Consider the following 20,267-nt stretch of genomic DNA (forward strand, 5'->3'; position numbering starts at 1 on the left):
CCTGGTAGATGGCTGCGTTGACTGTGGACTTCAGAAAACACAGTGGACAAACACCAGCAGATGCCATGGCAGCCCAAAGCACTGCAGAAACTTCACACTGGACTTCAAGCAACGTGGATTCTGTGCCTCTCCACTCCTCCTCCAGACTCTGGGACCTAGAAGAGTCCCAGTGTCTGGAGAATCATCAACATTTCAAGAAATAAAGGCTTGAAATATTTCACTCTATGTGTAACAAGTCTATACAATATATGGGTTCACTTTCAGAAGAGTGACAAAAAAATGAACTTGTTCATGATATTCTAATTTTTTGAGATGCACCTGTGATGTGATTCTCAATTAAATCTTAGTATTTAAATTGTGTTTTGTTTTACTTTTTTTAACATTATCTTTTTGTAACATAAAAGTGTTTTCATTGAATCTGTGACAGAAATCATTTCACACATTAACTTATGTAGGGATGTTAGCAGCAGAAAAGAGCCTGAGTATCCACCCTGCCAAAGCTGAATGGAGTGAACAGTAATTGGATTTCACAATATCGACCCAGCAGTTGCCATTGGTACTTCTCAAGCTATTTGGCATAACTGTTTTACTCCACTCCAGACCTCAAGAACACATTTTTACTTGCACTCACACCAAGACAGACCTGCTGCAACCTTCAACTGAACCGGATGATGTGCAAAAATGATCCTCACATGAACAGAGCCCAAGAAGAACAGCTTCCAGTGAACGCTGACGCTAAACAGGATCCAAATTAACAAACAAAAACAGACTAACAGTTAATTAAACAAGTTTTATTTTTTCAAACTGTAAATAAACAATATTTGTAAAAACATTTCACCAGGGATGGATAAAATCTAGAGTAAGAAAGATGCAAAAGCACATTAAATTCTTTAAAATCTGAATTACAACTGAAACATCTGAACACAATTGATATACTGTACACAGCTGAGAACTTCAGTTTGGTGAGAAATCCTGACAGAAAACCTGAACGCCTTATGAAAATTTTTGTGTGTTAAACAAAGGTGCTGTTTTAAAATTACTTCCAAGATCTGCTGGACCCATATTAGGGAATGAACTGTGGGAAAGATGGAGCTAAAAGGACATGTTAGTCCTCTGCTATTAAACCACAGAACATTTTGATAACAGATGAAAGTGTGGCAGCAGTCACATCCAACCTTCACCTGCAGATGCTGCATGGTCCCAAAGACCAGGTATTTCTTATTTGCACTATCCCTCAAACTTAATCGATCATATTTGATGCCAACTAATTTAATATTAAAACTTGGACTTCCTTAAGCTATTATATCCTATGAGAGATCTATTTGCTGAAATCTACAAGTGTCTTTCTGACTTATATTCAGTCAGCAGACCATCCCAATTAAAACACATTAAAATTGCAGCAGCATATAAATATGCAAAATAGTGATAAAGTAAATTACAGTTTAATGTATTTAACTATGATGGAAAAACAGCAGAACTCTTCGGTAATAAAGGGTCTAAAATGCTGGTTTTAGGTATAAACAATCATCCATCACAGGATACAACTTTTCCTGTAGTGTCCAAATTTTCTGTCCATTTCAGTGTGGACACAAGGAGGTCCTTATTGCTTTGACTCTGTTGGCATTTGATCGGTCTGAAGATTTACGCTGACTCAAAGTCGTAGGTGAGGAACCGGCATGGTGACGTCTCGGAAGAATCGATGTACAAGAGCATTTTTGGCTGACAACCTTTTGTTTGGATCATATTTGAGCATTTCCTGCAGAATAAAGACAGAAAATGGAAAGATACATTCAAGATTACTCCCCGTATTAGTCATTTTTTAAAATTGAAGAGATTTTTTTCTTTCTTATAAATTTACAAATGGGCCAGAAGACAAATTTGAATGTAAGATGTATCTGTCCTCTTTTTGGACAGTGCATACCACTCACCATAGTGAGAAATATGCCCAGGATTCAAATTGGTGTAAATCGTCTTCATGAGGGTTAGTAAGTGATTAGATGCGTTTATATGTGCCTTGACTCCTCTTTGTTTTGTTGACTTGGAAGTATTTTCTTGGAGGACTGACAGAAAAGTGTTGTGTTTTGTAAATGCGGAAAAAACTAAAATGGGAAATACTCGAAGAAACTGGGCTACATGGTGTTCAGTAGGGGTGTGACTAGATCAAAATGCACAAGATTTCTCGTCAAGGAAAAATCCATCTCTCAAGATCAATATTGCGCAGACAATAGGAGCAGCAGCTCTCCTGACAGAAAACATACCAAACTGGAAATGATAAAAGATCAGAAAGATGCCCTGGACTCTTTAAAATTGTTGTCCATGACCCATTCAGATCACTGCTCCATTTTCATGGTTTTGAAGCTGAATTTTGGCCTGGTGGTTTATTAAACAGTGTCCGGTCATACAACAAATTTGAAATATATATTTCTTATCACTTTACAGAGACTTTAAGCTACCTTTATTTATGCGAATCTTTTAGAGTCACTAAAATGCAGGCTATTAAGTCTCTTAAGTTCACAATTATGTCACAAGAAGTATATTACAATAAAGAAAAAAAATCTTTTATGTGCAGTTATTGATGGCAAAATGTTGAAAATGATTCATTTTAAGGCTGAGACTATAAAAGGGAAAGGAGAGTATAAAAGAGGTTTATTCTTACTCCTAGCAGTTCTCTTCCATCCTCATCAAGAAGAGGCACCACTTTAGACAGATCCTGCTGAGCCCACTTTGGAAAGGACGGTTTGTAGTCAGGCATTGATGTGACTCCAGGCCACACGGTTTCATCAGGTGTGCCAAGGGTGCGGAAGATTCTGAACAACTGGTCAATCTCCGAGTCGCCTGGGAATAAAGCTCGCCTGGTGATCTGTTAATTGTGGACATTTATCCTGGTTTAAAATATTTACATCTGACTTGTTGTGCATCAATAGGAGGATTCATTCATTCACAGGGGAGTTTATCATTAAAGCACATTACCATTTCAGCAAAGATACATCCCAGACTCCAGATGTCAACTGCTGTGGAGTAATATTTACAGCCAAGGAGAATTTCTGGCGCTCTGTACCAAAGTGTTACCACCTAAAAAATGTCACATAAACATTTTCGTTTTTGCAAAAAAAAAAAAAAAATTCAGGAATAAATCACAGGATGCCTTTTGAGCAGGATTAACTGGGTAGTTGTACATGATACCTCATGTGTATATGGGCGAACCGGAACACCAAAGGCTCTTGCCAAGCCAAAGTCAGCAAGCTTGATCTCTCCCTGTGCATTGATGAGGAGGTTTTGGGGCTTCAGGTCTCGGTGAAGGACTCTGTGAGAGTGGCAGAAAGCGAGACCCTGCAGCAGCTGAAAGAGATAACTCTACAAACACAGAAACAGACAGCTCAGTCAGTACTGTGTCCATTTTTATTTGGTTTCTTGCAAAGATTTATAAAATGTAGCTGTGTAAACAATGTGAAGGTTTACCTTAACCAGAGGCAGTGGGATACCAGTGACTGAGGATGAGTCCATGAACTTTTTCAGATCCTGATGAAGGAACTCAAACACAAGGTACAGCTTGTTCTCTGTGTGGATGACATCTCGCAGCCTGAAACAGACAGGCAGGTTGGTTTGAAAACGAGCTGAAACAAGTAAGACTTCTTCCAAGCAGAAATAAGCTAAAAGCCACAACTTACTTGACAATGTTTGGGTGACTGAGTTCTTTTAGAAGTGAAATCTCTCTGATTGCAGTGCTTGGTACTCCCTCTGTTTCCCTGAAATACAAAGAAAACCAAATTATTATTCTGCTTAAATTACTAATTCTAGGATGGAAAGTATGTTATCTATTAAAAATTTTTCTTAGGATGGTTGAGTCAGTAACTATCTGGGTTCATAGCTTTAGTTTCTTCAGCTTATCTTCACAAGAAAGTAGGATTCAAACAGAATTAATTTAAGAGACAAAATTACTGCAGTCTGTTGGCCTCTCTTAAGATGGCACTGCTTTAAGTACCATCAATAAATCATTGCAAGGAGAACGACCATATCAGTCCAGAACAGATGAGCCAAACAGTGATTTTTTTTTCCTTCATCTGACACAGAGGTCAGGTTATATCAAAGTTTTGGTAATATTTTCAGAGACTTTTTTTCTGTAAATTAAAATAAAAATCAGACAAGTAAGTGACTTATCAACATTAATTATCTGGATTTTTCACAAATATTTTAATACATATTTTACAGTAGCATATTTTCAGGAATTTAACTGGACACATTAGGGGAATTTGAGGAACCCTTAATGATACTTTTACCAGAAAATTTGTGGTATTTTCTTCAGTCTCCTTGTTTCATTATGTTCTGTGCTACCTGAGGTCAAAACAGTGCTATATTTCATATGTTTTATATATATATATATATATATATATATATATATATATATACCACCTGTAATATTTATCTCAGAGACCATCCAGCATCATTAAGTGCTTTAATGTAGACTCTTTCATTTTCAGTGAGCTCTTCACGTTTTACCATTTTGAACAGGAATGAGGAATTTCAAACTGAATTCACCCAAATTTGAGCCGGCTCACTGGGCTTCTCAGAGAAGTCAGAAATGAATCAAGCATAATATTCAACCACTAAAACTCATTCTTCTGTTCAGGAATACAAGTAAATAACTATAATTTGACATATTAATCAAGAAATATTAATGTGCTTTATTTTTTTTTTCAGTTTTTTTGGTAAATCAGTAAATTTGAAAATTCATGGATAACAATAATAATTATATTTTCGCATTAAAAATACAATTTCGATTAAAGAGCTTCTACATATTGGTGTATTAACCATTGCAGAAACATAAAAAATGATTTTGGTTTTACCAATGCTGTTAATTTAGGGCAGCTAACCTTACTTTGATTAGGGTGAAGGTGGTCTAACAAATTTGTTAAGCCCTGAATATATATATTAATCTGATTGAACACACACACAAAAAATTATTGTTTAAATTTAGGAGTTAGCAGAAAACCTAAAACAATGCACAAGTCGAAAAGGAAGACGAAACTAAGAGAAAGGTGAGAATTAAGACAAAACCGTACACCAGCCCGTCAGCCGTCAGATTACAGGTGTATTCTAATACTATTAGAATAATATATTCTAGTTTCCTGACTGCAATTTAAAAAATTTGATATTTAAAAAAAATGCCATTAATTTTCAGGCGTTTACACTATAAGTGAGCAAATTAGTTTCATGTCTCATTGCTAATCATATAGGTGTTGCTTTTGCAGGAGTGATAAAAATAGGCTTTTGGCTGTATGCAATTATAATTGCTGTCACTTCCTAATGGGCCCATTATTGTGGCAAAACACCTCGAGCACAGTTAAATCAAAGTAAAGAGGCAATGAGCTACATGAGGATAAACTAGTCAGCTTGGCCTCTCTCAGAGAGCTCAGATGAAAACAACACTCATTGTTGACTTACGTGTCTAGCCTGATTTTCTTGAGAGCAACAGTTTCTCCGGTGACTTTGTTCTTGGCTTTATAAACCACTCCGTACGTCCCTTCTCCTATCTTTTCAACCTTCTGAAACGCATCCATGTTAAAATAAAGAGAGAAGTTTTTCTATTGTTTAGCTTGTTAGCAGGACTCTCGTCTTTGTGGTGAGCTAACGGCTGCTCGTCGGCTACAGACACAAACGAGCAGAGCGAGACCTGACATGTAATTAACGGCTCCACCGGACTAGTTCAGGCGGCCCGTACTCAGCACAGCCTGGCGGCGGTAGTCCAATCAAGGTAAACGGTCCCGGGTAAGAACCACACACCTAAAGAATGCGAGATTCGGTCATATACTTGGCCTGATAAAGATACTGTCTGAAAATATGAGGATTAGCGTGGCGGCTACTCCACTATGGAAAACACTCAACCAACAGAGCGGCATTTCCCGCGTTACTCCGGGGGCGTTTGATTTTCTGCTCAGGACACTCCGGCTAATGTAGCTAGTTGGTGTTTCAGACTCTTTGGATCCACTCATTTACACTGTCTTGCTATGGAGTGGTTATGTGAAAGACTGATAGCAAAGAAAGGGTTTATAGTGTAATATGATACCACGAGTTGCGTTTAAAATGTTTATTTGAAAGGCAGAGGTCGCAATTGCAAGAAAAAAAATAGCGTATTTCGGGATGAAAAAGAAGACTATAACAAACATACCGGAAAAGGTCATATGGTGAGATGACGTAGTACGTAATGAGGTCGAAGCTAGAAGCAAAACTTTACTTTCTGTTGATTTGTTTTTTCCTGGGAAAAAAATGTTAATTCTATGTTTTCGATGATGAAATGCTTAATAAAGAATATTTTTTAAATATATTAAACAAAACAAAACAAAGAAAAGTGGTTCAGAAAGAGTCAGCAATTGAGGTTTACATGAATAAATATGCATCAGTAAAATTTGACTTTTTAAAGAATACTATCTATTTAAAAACTGGAAAATAAAACACTTTTTGCGTACATAATAAAACAAAAATAGCCCTCAGCTTTACACATCATTTCGTCCTTCAAAAATTAGACTCTTAGTTTGTGCCATGCTGAATAGGCCCTTTAAAGTTAGGATGTAAAATGTATTTTTATAGCCTTAATCTTACATAGAAACCAAGTGGTTTAGTAGGAAACATGAAATGTGTCCTGAAGGGTCAGAGATTTCACAATACTGAACAGGACAGAAACAGAGAAAAACAGAGTTGCCCCCTCTAGTGGGAGTAAGTTTAGTTGTGTAATGTATCAGTGTTTGCTTCAATCATAATGCATTTGCTTCAGAAAAATAAATCAGTGGCAGTTCTTTAGATACAGTTACACCCACAATGGCTTTGTTACACTAAGTATAGAAACCAGTCAGCTGTTACCAGTTATTAACTTGAATTTCACCCCAGGTTTCTCTGTAAAATTATATTAATACATATTTATAGATATAAATATTATTTGAAATATAAATATTTCAAAGAGCGGCGATCTCCTTTTATCATTAATGACTACACCACACAATGACTGAAAAATGTGTACATTACCAGTTTGTTTATATATGTTGTTGTATCTTTTGAAAATGTGGAAACATGACACATGCGACTGTAACCTGAGCTATATCTGCAGATTTGGAATAATCTATGAATGGGTAAATGGCATATAAGGCTTCATTCATTGCAGTTGTGCTACCTGACATTAGCAACTTATTTCAAATTATACAGGTAAATGCTTTGACACATCTTGTTACTTTTGTTCTAGTTAGAAGGTGGATTCAAATATTTTAAAGAAAAAAATCAATAATTTTATGGTAAATCAAAACTTAGATGTATTACCTCCTTCGCCTTATTAGAAGTAAAGAAGTGTGTTGTTTTTTGATTCCTTTTCCACCGAAATACCCCACCATACTCTTTTCAGCAGCAGAGATGTTATTTAATAAAGCTTTGTTCCTGCTGCCTATTTCACCACTTTTCCCATTTTAAATAATTTCTCACAATTTATTTACAAATATTTCCAACTGCTTCTTCACTTTTTAGACTTTTCAGTTCATCCTCATCTTTCACACACCTTAAATCCTCCTACATCTTGAATATACTACTTACATTATTCACATTACACATAAACTCTTTCATGGGTCAGCATTTTCAGCATTCAGCTTTCACATCCCAGTTTATTCCCCTATCACATCCTCTTCTTTAAAAAGAGTTTCCTGATCTGAAATACTACGCACTCATTTTTTTTTTTCATAAATTCCTTGAACCTCAGGAACAATGTTAAAAAATTACAACTTAGTGTGTACTAAAGAGAAAAGAAGCTAATGGTTGACTATTTGTGGTATGTTGGGGTCAGGTGTTCTCTGGGAAGGATTTGTTTCCTCCTGAACTCTGCTGCAGCACATGAGGGGTCACATGTAGTGCAGCCTAAACAGTCTCACAGGCATGAGACAGAAAAAAAAAACTTGCTTTCTTAGAGCCCAGAAAGACTGCCTTTCCTCTGAATACCTTTTTATTGCTCTTTTCATTTTTTCACTCTTTCTCATGAATTAAAATCTAGCAAGAAAAAATAGGGTTAAAAACAAAATAAGGAAAGTATGATTAAAAATAGTTAATAAACTCTTCACTCCTATTTTTTCCTAATCTTTTATAACTTTATAACAAGATTTTCACAGTTGATTTCTTTTCTGTGTATTTTATGTGATGTGAAATACAATATATTGGATTGGATGCTGTTTTTTCTTTACTTTAACTCTTCCAGCATTTCATCCATTTGGTTTATTTCATTAATATTTTCACTTTTCCTTAAACTGTTTGGTTCATTGTAGGCAGCATTTAGAGAATTGAATTGAGAACAAGTGAGAAACTTGTTTTTTAACCATGCATTTGACATCAAAACCTTTAATTTGACTTTACGTAAATTTATATCTGCATTTTCTACAGCACAGCAATTTCACAGTTGTGGTCAAGATGTTTTATTGAATATCCCTGCTGCATGGAACACCTGGTTTAGGTGGAATGATAGGCATGGTGAAACGTACCAGTGATGTTGTTCTCTCTATAAGCTCTCATGGAATGCCTCGTGTCCAATTAAGAACACTCATTTTGTATGAGTAGTTGGGCAAAAGACTTCTCCTCCCCTAAGACAGTCTGGCTGCAGACTGTTAGTTTCGGATGGCCTGAAAATACATGCTAAAACATTAGAAATAGCATTGGATTAAACTTCCATTTAGGGTAAGGGTAAAGGTTAAGAGTATGGTTAGGATACCAAAAGTAAACAGTTAAAAACCTGACCAGCAAAACTGGATTACAAAACATTTAATAGAGCCAAGCAAACCCTCTGTTCACAGAAAAATGCTCCACCGCCATGAAAACCTTCTAGCGCTGCAAACATAGCTAATTTAGCTCCGTTTGTTACGTAAGCTATGTAGAAAAGGGAGCTATGTAGCTAACATAGCTAAAGCTAAGCTGATAGAGCCTCTCCGTCATTTATGTAAGTATCCTATCTACGTTACTTCATTAGCTTTAGCTAAATTTGCTAAAGCTCATATTGCTAAAGCTAAATTAGCTATAGATAATGGCTAACATAGCTAAAGCTAAACTCACAAAACAGCCATGTAAACTACATAGATATGCTATCTGTTTAGCTACAATAGTTTTATCTGTGTTTACAAAAGCTAACAATGCTAAAGCTAACTTAGCTATATTTGCATTTGTATTGGGACCCCACTGAAAATGAGATGATTCATCTCAAGGGGCTACCCCTTCAATAAAAATGTCACAAAATTTCACAAAAATATAGTAACGTTAATTACATTGCTAGTGTAGCTATGTTAGCTTTGGCTTAAGATAACAAAGCTAAAGCAGGCCACTGTTCACTCTTAAACAGGTCTATCTATAATTTAATCGAGGATAAGACCTCCAAGTTTTTTCCCTGTTTTATCTATGAAATGTTGCTTAATCTGTTATATTTGCAATGTGGTTATTTCATGATTGTCATATCAGCCAAGACAAGAATGTAGGTCCAAGAAATCAAGGGGTGACATGCGGTGCACTATGGATTTCTATTTTCTTTCAGAATTGTAGGAAATTGATCCAGGCAATCAGAATGGCATAAATAATTCATTATGACATGTCACTGATATCTTGTTACAGGATTTATTGATGGCTTTTGCCATGCAGATGCCATATGTGAAATGCTTCATTAGCCCAGATGCAACTCTTTTCACTGTGAACACAAACAAAGAGAAAGAGTCGTGGGAATTTTTCAAACTAATTAATCCAGTATGGATTTCGGAGAAAAAGTTATTCTAGTTTTTCATTGACAGCAGCTTCAGTCAGCTCGTTCCTGTGAACGCACTCCTCTCTCTGATCATAAAGGAGGATATATGTGTCATTAAAGGAGCACGGGTGTGTCTGCAGATGCTTGGTGCTGCAGCCCCCTGAGGTGGACAGCAGGAAACTCAAGAATGGGCTGAGGAAATAAAGGGATGCTATTGATTTGCTGGCCACACACTCATCTTGTGACGCCCATACTCTCATAGCTCTAAGGTCATACGTCAAAGGCGAGCATGACTCGAGCTTTGCTCACAGTTCTCACTGCTCTCTCCGTCCTTAAGCGGGCATCAAGTACAACATTTTCATTTACACTGTGCAGAAAGCGTCCATTGATTTTACAACAATGCACTTAGAAAATATTGTCCAGTGTGAGGGATGTCTGTTCCCTCAAGTGAGTTCATCTGAATTATTAAAAATGCTCTTTACAACTGGAGTTTTGGTGCCTTTGAAGTTTGTACACAAGATCCAAAGTGTTTTAAAGATATTTAATTCTTGACATGTAGCATAAGAATTACAAAAAGACTTGTGAAAACAGATGAAATAGAAATAACAATTAGCTCTGGCTAGAAATTAGATTCAGACAAAGTGGAATAATGAGAGAAAAGCTGCAATTTCTCCAGAACACTCCCTTAGTTAACAAACCTGTTCAATCTAAGTTCATAAGAAGGGGTGGTGCCACCTCGCAGACTCCCAGTGATGTCAGAGGCAAGAGAGAAACTTAATGGTAATTCATATTTGGGCCCCTCTTATAGTGAGAGAGGAGACTTTTGTGAAGTCTCTCTGGGAGTTGTGTTGGGGTTCAGGACAGCAGGGTGAGGATCAGGGCTCAGAGAGAGGACACTCACAGAGACAGGATGAGGACGCTGGTACTGGCACTGCTGGTTTCAGCTTTTACAGCTGCATCAGGATCTGGATATAGTGAGTCTTTTACCGCTTATTTTACTCTGTGAAAAACTTTCTCTAAAACAATCATCTATATATGTAAGAATACTTAGATACTTGTGAGCTTTTATAGCAGATTTCAGCTTTCTGAAAGTCGTACAACTTTAGAAAACAAAATTTAAAATAGGTTTTTAGTTATCACATCTATAGACAGTTGTCCCTCTGATTTCCCTTCTTAGAAGATAATACAGTGAAACAACCTTTACGTCTCAAGTTAGAGGAAAATGGAACATAACCCACTTTTTCGCACAGTTCAGCTACAGGGCAAGAGGTTGATTTTATTGTCTCTGACTGATTTAAATCAACACTTTTCTGTTTTAACTCCAATTTCACACTGATTCTTTCAGTTGGCCTCTCCTTGTTTGGGTCTCAGGCTGAAAATCAAGAGGATTATGTGTGATTTATGCTAATTTCACACCAACACACACTGCATCCCGTTAAAGAAAAGGGACAGTTCAAACATTTTCTATAACACTGTAGCATGATCTTTGTTTTTGTCAGTTTGCATCAGGACTAATCCCTCATTTAATATCTGATACAAGAGCTATAATCCAGAAAATACTCTTATTACTGATCTTTTCCATATTTTTTCAAGTTTTTAAAATCTTCTGTCATGTTATTGTGGAGTTATTTAGTTAATTCCCAAATTTTGTACACACATGCATCACTAGCTGATAAAAAAATCTCCCTTTGAGTCAGTGCCTGGGATCCTTCATTCCTCTCACTGGGATTACTGATGCTGCAGCTCAGCTGATAGTCACATGAAAGGGATTGGAGGGGGGGTTCAGATCGTGTGACTCCCACCGCCAAGAACCCCGACACTCCTCACCCCTCGACGACGCCCTCAATGGCGCCAAAATACTGACCTGCTCTCTTTTACTGAAGCACTTTTTAAGTTTTCAACTCCTGCTTCATTACCATGTGGCCTAAGGCTGAGTAGACCCACATAAAATAACATTTCTGTGCTTTTAACTCAGGTATAAATGAAGTAATAAACCACTCTAAAGCTGGTCTTAATACTTTTAAATACTCTATTAGATATAGCATTAAAATTGATATTATATGGCTTAAATGATTCTTTTTCAAAAGTTGTTCAAATTTTGCAAATGTTTGTTGTTGATTATACATATCAACTTGAATTGTTAATTCTCTAAATGTGTGTCCATGTCTTCCAGAGCCTAAATATCAGTTCACACGTTACCGTCCATGGAATACACGGACTTACCCAGTGTGGAAAGATGGAGACCAGAGGTTCAGGAGTGCTTGGACCGGTGAGGCTCATCATCTTTTTCTGTAAACAGAAATAATGTAGTATTTTCTCTGCAAGGCTATCTGAATTTTTTTTTTCATTCCAGGTGGTGAAGTAACTTTTGATGTGAAAAATGATTCACCCACTCTGACTGGAGCCAGAGCAACCTTCACTATAAATATAAACTTCCCCCAGAACCAGACCACGCTTGCTAATGGTGAGGTGGTCTGGGCACAAAACTGCACTATTGATGGTGAGATAACTCCTCTAGTCATTCTTATAACACAGCTCAGAAGAGGAGCAACAAGTTAATTGTATTTTTTAAAAATTAAAAACTGAACTTTATTTTCTTTTTTGAATTGCCACATCAAATCAAATAAAGATGATTAAGTTCTAAGGTATAGATGTAATTAAAAGGACAAATTCTTCTATTAATAGACGGTATAAGGTAAAGTTTTAATGCCTATTGTTGATTCTTTGACTTTTGTTGTATTCAGGGAATCACTATCACAAAGGCCAGCTTGTGTATCCTGATCACAATAACTGGACCGGAGTTTTCCCAAATGGTGCAACATTTCACAAGGGCAAAGACAAGAAGAACCGCTTTGTTTATGTGTGGAAAGCATGGGGTAAATATGTTTCATACAACTATCATCAGTCTGTTTTAGATCGAAGCTTGTCCCTTAGTGTAAATTATTCTATGTGGAAACTGCTTTGTTTTATTTAGCCTTTATTTGACGAGGTTAGTTCTACTGAGATCAGAGATCTCTATTTCAAGGGAGACCAGACTAAGAATGTCAGCAACACAGTTTCAAAAATCAAAGAGGGAAAATGTAGTCCAGAAATTTGCCCAGAATTTCTGAGAGGGCGTGTTCTTTAAGTAGCCCAGTTGACTTTAGAATATAAAGTGTAATGGTGAGTAAGAAATCCGATATTGGTAATTAACCTCAGTGCTCCGTGATACACACTGTTTGAAACCTCTGAGCAGAGGCATTCATGTACAATACATCACCATAATGACTGCATGACTGCATTTAGAACAAGTTGCTGGAGACAAAGCTGATCTTATGTCAAACACATGCTGAAATTACACAAAAGCTTGAGCAGGTGTGGGTGCACAGCAGTGAATGACTGTATCGTCAGCATAAAGATGAAAAGAAGAATCGGAAATATTCATAGTGAATAACAGAGTAGCCAACCTTGTGGCATTCCCTTGTGAATTTGTGATTCCTCTGATATTGTTCCCTCTAATTGAACAGCCTGGGTTCAGCCAGTAAGATAGTTAGCAAACCATCACACAGCATACTGTGATCCACGGTATCAAAGACCATGGAGAAATCTGTAAAAAGAGACAAACAACTTTGTTTGTTATCCAAGCTAATTACCAGTCAAAGTTTCAGGCACTTTAGACAACACTAGCCGTTAAGAGATCAGTCTGGGATTGTTCAGGACACTTGGATCTCCTCCTTCGTAGGAATGATAAATGCAGATTTCCAGTCTCTTGCTTCAGTTGATGTCACTTCTAGTGAGTGAAAACCTGAGAAAAAAGAAAATATCCAACAATCTTAGCCATTAATTCCATTTTATTGAACAACTTCTCTGTGCTGAAAAGGATCTTTATGTCTGACATGAGAAAGGATCATCACCTTTACATGTGATGATCACTGAAAGAGCAGATGATGTGCTGTTGACTTACGTAACAGATCTCACTTAGTCACTTATTGTCTGTAGATTTTATAGTCCAGTATCCTCAATTTTCTCAGCTTACTTAATTTTATAATATCAGGCCTACCAGGTTTGGTCAACAGGATGTAAAGCTACCTAAGAAGCATGTTGGCTGTCTAGAACTCCTCTGGTGTATCTGTGTTATGATAAATATTACTAACTAGACCCATATTGGCCTGTGGGACATTTGAATCATAACCTGAATGAGGCAATGAAAGAGTATGCAGTTGTAATACGTGCTTTGATTGGCTGTATCAGAATTACTCACGCTCCTCACGTGTCATTTGCTTGTTGAAATCTCAGTTTGAACTCTGAACTTGGTGTTTACAAAGAAAATCAGCTTAGCTCACTTAAAGATTACTCAGTAATGACATACATGGAGAGTTCTATAGCCAATAGCACAGTTAAGATAATTAGCAGTATCTGATACCTAATAGAAGAAAAAACTAAGATTGTTTTCAAAAATTTATCCAGCTATAACAGCATTACAAGAACATAAAGTGATAACTGAGAAAGAAAGTGCCACCTTGTGAGTTAAGTGGAACTTCAATATAACCTAGTCTTGATCCTTTCTATTCCAGGGCGGTACTGGCAGGTTGCAGATGGGCCGTCCTCCACTCTCAGTCTTAACACACGGGATACTCCCCTGGGCTCCTACAACATGGAGGTCGTCATCTATCACTGCCGCAATAAAGACAAGTTTATTCCTCTTGGCTACGCCTCCACAGTTTTCACAATCACAGGTGACCTAACTCAACAAACTTGAGGAAATGTCTTCTATATAATTCTCATTTATTCAACAACCCTAATCTTAACATGGCTATGTTTTATCCCTTCATCAGACCAAGTTCCCTTCACCTTGTCGCTCTCCCAACTCAATGATGTCAACAAGGAGGACCGGCGCTTCATCCAGAAGCGAGCCATCTCTTTCGATGTTAAGATCCATGATCCCAGCCAGTATCTGGACAGCGCTGACATTAGCTTCAGCTGGGACTTTGGTGACAGCAGCGGTACCCTGATCTCCAGAGAGATGACTGTCACACACACATACCTTGACGTTGGGACATTCACACCTCAGGTGGTCCTGATGGCGACCATCCCCCAAACCTGTGGAGGTCCTACTGTTGGTGAGAAATCAACTAATTATCCCTATTTTTAAATGTAAGCCAAATATAAATAAGAGAACAAGCTTTGCTCAGTTGTTTTTAATCCTTTCTTGCAGTCGCTCCTATTGATGCCTCTGCTGCTGCAGCAGAAGTCGTGGTTGCCCCCACGGTTTCGCCTCTCCCAACTGCTCCAGCCGATGGAGGAGATGCAGAAGCTCAAGATGTACCTGCGTCTGACGCGCCTCCTCTCGCTGTGTCCTTGCAGCCACCTGCAGCAGACCAAGGCACAGAAGATGCAGGAGCAGCAGTAGTAGTTGTTGTTGCCTCAGTAGCTCCTGCAGTCAATGCAGCTGTTGAACCTGCCAACACTGTTGCCCCTGCTGCAGGAGCAGATGTTGCTGCTGTTACAGCTGCAGCAGCAGGAGAGGTAGCCGATGCAGCCGATGCAGATGCAGCTGCTACAGCTGCGGCTGCAGTTGAAGCTGCTGTGGTTACAGATGCACTTGGAGAAAATGTACCTGTGGTTGCAGACACTGTTGCAGTTGCAGAAGAAGAAGCTGCAGTTGAGGTTGCTGCTATTGTCACAGTTGCTCCTGTTGCAGCAGTTGATACAGATGTTGCAGATGCTGCTGCTACTCCTGCTCCAGTGGCTAATGCTGAGGTCAACAATGTTGTAGCTGATGTTGATGCTGCTGCAGAGGTTGTCCAGGCTCAAACAGAGGCCCCTGTGGCTGATATTGTAGTCACGGTTGCCCCTGAGGCTATCGCTGTTGAAGAGGCTGCAGCAGCAACTGAAAATGCAGTGGCAGCAACTGCAGCTCCTGCGGGTAGGTATTAGATCATCTTCAATCATTTGACAATACTTAAAATACAAGTTCTTGTAACATAGGTTCCATGAAAAATGTCTCTTTGCTTCCAACAGCTGCAGAAGTTGATCCATCACAGGTTGCCCTTGTTGTGGCTAAGAGAGACGTTTCAGAAACACTAGATGACTGTAATGTCTACCGTTATGGATCTCTTGCCACCTCCTTAGATGTTATCCGTAAGTGTATAAATTTCTGGTAATAGTCTGGCAATAATGACATGATATATTATGAATGTATAATGACTGTCTTTAATTAAAGCGGTGTGATTCAATAGTCTTTTAATTTCTCTTTTGAATTTATTTCCTCCTGCAGAGGCTATTGAAAGTGTAGAGATTGTACAGATGTCTGGGGTGTTGTCGCTGGCAACTGAGTTGGATCAGAACGCTGTGGATGTCACTGTTATCTGCCAGGGAAGGTGAGTAATGACGTGAGGTAAATACACAAGGTAGAAGAGAGTTATTACAGCTGTTGTGTTAAACATTTTTTAATCTCAGTTTAGAATCAATCAAGCATTTAAAAATTCAAGTTTACTTACATTGCTGTTGGGAAAATTTTCTAAAAGAATGCACCATAAAGGCCTCACTAATGAATAAACCGTGGACAAATAAAACTGGTCTAAAATTATTCTTTTTTGGTGGAAACCTGGTTCAATAACTTATTCAGTATTCAATCAACTATGCTGTAGATGTTCTTTCTTCTCTGGTCCAAAATATGAAGTTGCCACTTCTGCTGTCACAATATGGACAAATTTTGCTAAACTGAATAATAGCTAGCTTGTAACAACCACATAAGTAGGAAATTTATCACTATGATCTTAGAGCAAGATCAGATTAATACCTCTATAGTAACGGCCTCTAAATGGAAATAAAGTGGCTTCAACCACACAGAGCACTCAGTCAGGTTCAGGAGGTTCATCTTCTGCTTTCAGCTTTCCACTGATATCACTGATATCATTTAAAGCAAACACAACTGTTCTCTGACTCTTTATCCGCTTTCCTTTAGCCTGCCAAGAGAGGTGTGCACAGTCATCTCAGATGCTGACTGTGTAACGCCGATGGAAACCATCTGTAATGAAGCCAGACCCTCTCCAGACTGTCAAATGATCCTTCGCTCTTTCTTCAATGACACTGGAGTGTTTTGCATCAATGTCTCTCTGACTAATGACGTCAGTTTCGCAGAAGCAAGTGCCAGAGTCAGTGTGTCACTAGGTGGGTGATAAAAAAGTTTACTCATGGCCTAAAAGTTCATAATGTATCACTTTGTCTCTCATGTACAATGTGCTTGTATTTCAGCCTCGACTGGTTCTCCTGCTGGGACTGCAGTCACAGTCCTGGGTGTGATGGTTCTCGCCTGTGTGGTCTGTTGTGTGGGTTTGATGTACAGGTGCGTTTCTGAGTTAAATTAACTTTAGTTAACAAGAGCTGAAATTAACTGTAGATACAAGACCACTAGGAAAGAAAACTCTATAGCAAAGCTTTTTAAAATACATATAAGTGTTTACCAGGTTTTATTTTTACCCGCTGATGGGCACAAGTAAAGTACAAGTACAACTGGCCTACAGTCCCCAACCACTCTATCAGGTACACCTTTTCAACTGCTCATGAAAGGTTGGTCACGCCAAATTCTGACATTACCATTCAAATGTGAAAGCAGAAATCAAAATTCATCAGACCAGGTAATATTTTCCTCTCTTCTGTTGTCCAATTTGGCGAGCCCCTGACACGAGTAGCACACAGTATGACCTTCTGGCTCACTGTGTTGCACATTGTGTGTTGCGCTTCTGTATACTTCGGTTGTGACAACTGGTTATCTTTTGAGTTATTGTTTTTTATTTAGATTTAGACAACTTTATTTATCCCAAAGGGCAAATTTATTGTTGCCTTTCTGTCAGCTTGAACCACTCTACCCAATCTCCTCTGACCTCTGCCACCAACAAGGCATTTTAGCCCACTGCTCACTGGATTTGTTCACTTTATCAGACCTTTCTCTACAATCCCTAGAGATAGTTGTGCATGAAAGTTGAGCAGAACAGCAGCTTGTGAAACACTCAGACCAGCCTGTCCAGCCCCAACAAAAACAACACATAAAAAGTCACTTAAATCCCCTGTCTTCCCCACTCTGATGTTTGACTGGAACTGCAGACTATCTCAACCATGACTACATGCCTAAATGCACTGGTTTCTGCCATGTGTTTGTCTGATTAGATATTTATGTTAACAAACAGGTGAACAGGTGTACCTAATAAAGTAATCTGTGAGTTTGAATCTTAAAATGATTCGATAAACAGAATTAACCACAGCATGTATGAATCATTTAGACATTACTAAAAAAGTAAAGGTTCAAGGATTGACCCCTGAGGGTTGCCCAAATAGACAACCTACAAATCGGAGTCTGTATGATAATGCTGTGACAACAATGCATGCTTAAGTGCTTACAACTAGAGTGGAAACGTGCTGCTGTTCAGAAGGTATGATTTATCATGTTCACCTTTTTAGTATAGTTGTTTACATGTCATCCATTATTTCACCAGCAGTTGACAAAAAACACAAATCTTTGTTTGTTACAATAAGACAGGAGTTTGAGTCGCAGCAGTGCTGCACCACTGGAAGAGGCTTTGTTACTGAGTATCTGATCATAAACCAAGCACACGGATGTGACCAGTGATAGCATTTTATTTCATGGGAAACATTTGTGAGTTTAAATGTTCCCCAAAGTCTAACCTCTACTCTTCAATGTAAAATCAGCGAGTGAAAAGGTCAACCACTGAAAGTCAAAGCTAAAATATTTGTCACATAAGGCATTCAAGACACAGTGATGGGAGGGAATGTAACGTCACAGACCTAAGTGTAATTTACTGTATTATCCAACAAGGGGCTTTGGTTTACAATATTAAAGCTCTTTTTAGGAGTTTTTAGTTGGTTATGAAACTGGTTGGAATTAAAACTGATGCCTCAATATGAGCTACAAATGTGAACAAGACCACCAGGGAGAGGCCTGATTGGTTCTACCTTGTACTATTCAATGCCTGTAACAGTTGCCAGGAGGTACATAGATGAGTATGCTGAAGAATCTGCCTCTTTCTTACATTTTATACAGCAAAGATTTGACTTGAGGAAAGCAGGAGTATATTTTCTGTCAAAAAGCAATGTTACAGAACAAAAGAAAATCAGTAAAGAGATAATAGTTACATGTTTGTCCACAGGGGGGCACCACAAATATCACAAATTGTCAGCTACTTCAAGGAGCTTTAACCAACTTACGACCACATCACATGGCAGACATTCTGGCTTAAATGATGCTTAATGAATTAATAGATAATATATTTCATTGGAGGTTAAAATTACATATCCAGTTTAACTTTCATGTTTCCAAACAGGCGCTTCAAGCAGTACCAGCCCCTAAGAGAAGACAGTCCATACAACAATGGCGGCAGCTCAGGGGTAACATCAGTGCCCATGTTGTTGTGGAACTTGTTGAGCCGACAGTCAGCGGGAGAGAGCCGTCCACTGCTTCATGGGAGAGTTGTTTAAATATTATCATCAGCTTTGCATTCAACAACCACAGCACCCACATCTTAAATATCAGCTTTAACACTTTATACTGTCAGTGTAATGTCAATGTATAAACCCAGACTCATTTAACTGCACCAGGTTTTGTGCACAGGTTTGTTGAACAAAACATTCTGAATGTTGTTATAGAAAGGAGTCAGGTTTGTAATAAAAATATTGAAACGTTTGCAGAGGAACGTGATATTTATTTACCAACAGTATTTTTAAAAACTGGCACTGATAGTTTATAGATGCCACAGGTTATTTTCTTACTGGTGTCTAACTTATATTAACCCTTTGGAGAATCAGTGTTGACACACTAAGTATCTTTACTGTGTATTTTAATCACCCGCAGTATTATATTCACAGAGCGTTGTTATGTTTGCTACCCTCAGATTAATAAAACCAAACTCTATAGAAACCATGGTATTTTCTTTTTTTTTTTTTTGCTTCAATATATTTTGTGTCCTAAATAATACAAAGTGGGAACAATTCAAGCTGGTCATTCACATCAACAAAACATTCCGGCAGAAACAAGCACTCATGCACTCAGGTGTATGGTGTTTTAATCTCAAGTAAGCATTTGCAATGATTCCTATCATCATTACTCCTGCTAATCTGGTACAAACAGTGCCAGAGGAGCTGCTTTACCGACAGAGCTATCAGTTATGGCACTCTATAAGTTTTATCGTCGTTTCCAGTTTCAAACCAGTACACCCAAGAGGTCTTCTGGTGGTTTCAAAGACAATTGGAGTGATGGTTTTGCGTGCAGATCCACACAGACATACAGACACAACGCCATTTATTGTAGTAAGATACAGTATCTGCCAGTTTTACTCCTCTTCTATGAGTTCCCTATAATGCAGGCAGCAAAGTCTCTGAATGTTTTGCCACCAATGTGTGGCTCAGTGGAAATATAATGCCAGTTCTTCCTTCTATGATAGAGGGAACTCTAAATATTTGGCTTCACTTGAGGCAAGGTGTACCACTGTCCATTCTTTATACAGTCAAACCTTTAAACACAAATAAT

General features: G+C 38.1%; 2 protein-coding genes across 2 annotated transcripts; one reads left to right on the top strand and one right to left on the bottom strand.

Annotated features, from left to right (window-relative positions):
- Positions 1-776: 776 nt before the first annotated feature.
- On the bottom strand, positions 777-5,902 carry cdk2 (cyclin-dependent kinase 2). The gene is made up of 7 exons (XM_041783681.1): positions 5,443-5,902; positions 3,669-3,746; positions 3,460-3,580; positions 3,184-3,354; positions 2,971-3,072; positions 2,657-2,860; positions 777-1,756 (listed from the first exon to the last, which is right to left on the bottom strand). The coding sequence occupies exons 1-7, from the start codon at positions 5,556-5,558 to the stop codon at positions 1,652-1,654; spliced, it is 897 nt and encodes a 298-aa protein (XP_041639615.1). The 5' UTR covers positions 5,559-5,902; the 3' UTR covers positions 777-1,651.
- A 2,588-nt stretch (positions 5,903-8,490) lies between these two features.
- Positions 8,491-19,327, top strand: pmela (premelanosome protein a). The gene is made up of 12 exons (XM_041782653.1): positions 8,491-8,547; positions 11,921-12,014; positions 12,099-12,245; positions 12,490-12,621; positions 14,299-14,460; positions 14,560-14,844; positions 14,940-15,650; positions 15,746-15,865; positions 16,002-16,104; positions 16,692-16,897; positions 16,982-17,072; positions 19,066-19,327. Exons 1-12 carry the CDS (start codon positions 8,491-8,493, stop codon positions 19,217-19,219), a joined length of 2,262 nt encoding a protein of 753 aa, XP_041638587.1. The 3' UTR covers positions 19,220-19,327.
- Positions 19,328-20,267: the final 940 nt, after the last annotated feature.

Source organism: Cheilinus undulatus, linkage group 3, assembly GCF_018320785.1.
Source record: "Cheilinus undulatus linkage group 3, ASM1832078v1, whole genome shotgun sequence".
In the NCBI taxonomy this organism is placed as follows: Eukaryota; Metazoa; Chordata; class Actinopteri; order Labriformes; family Labridae; genus Cheilinus; species Cheilinus undulatus.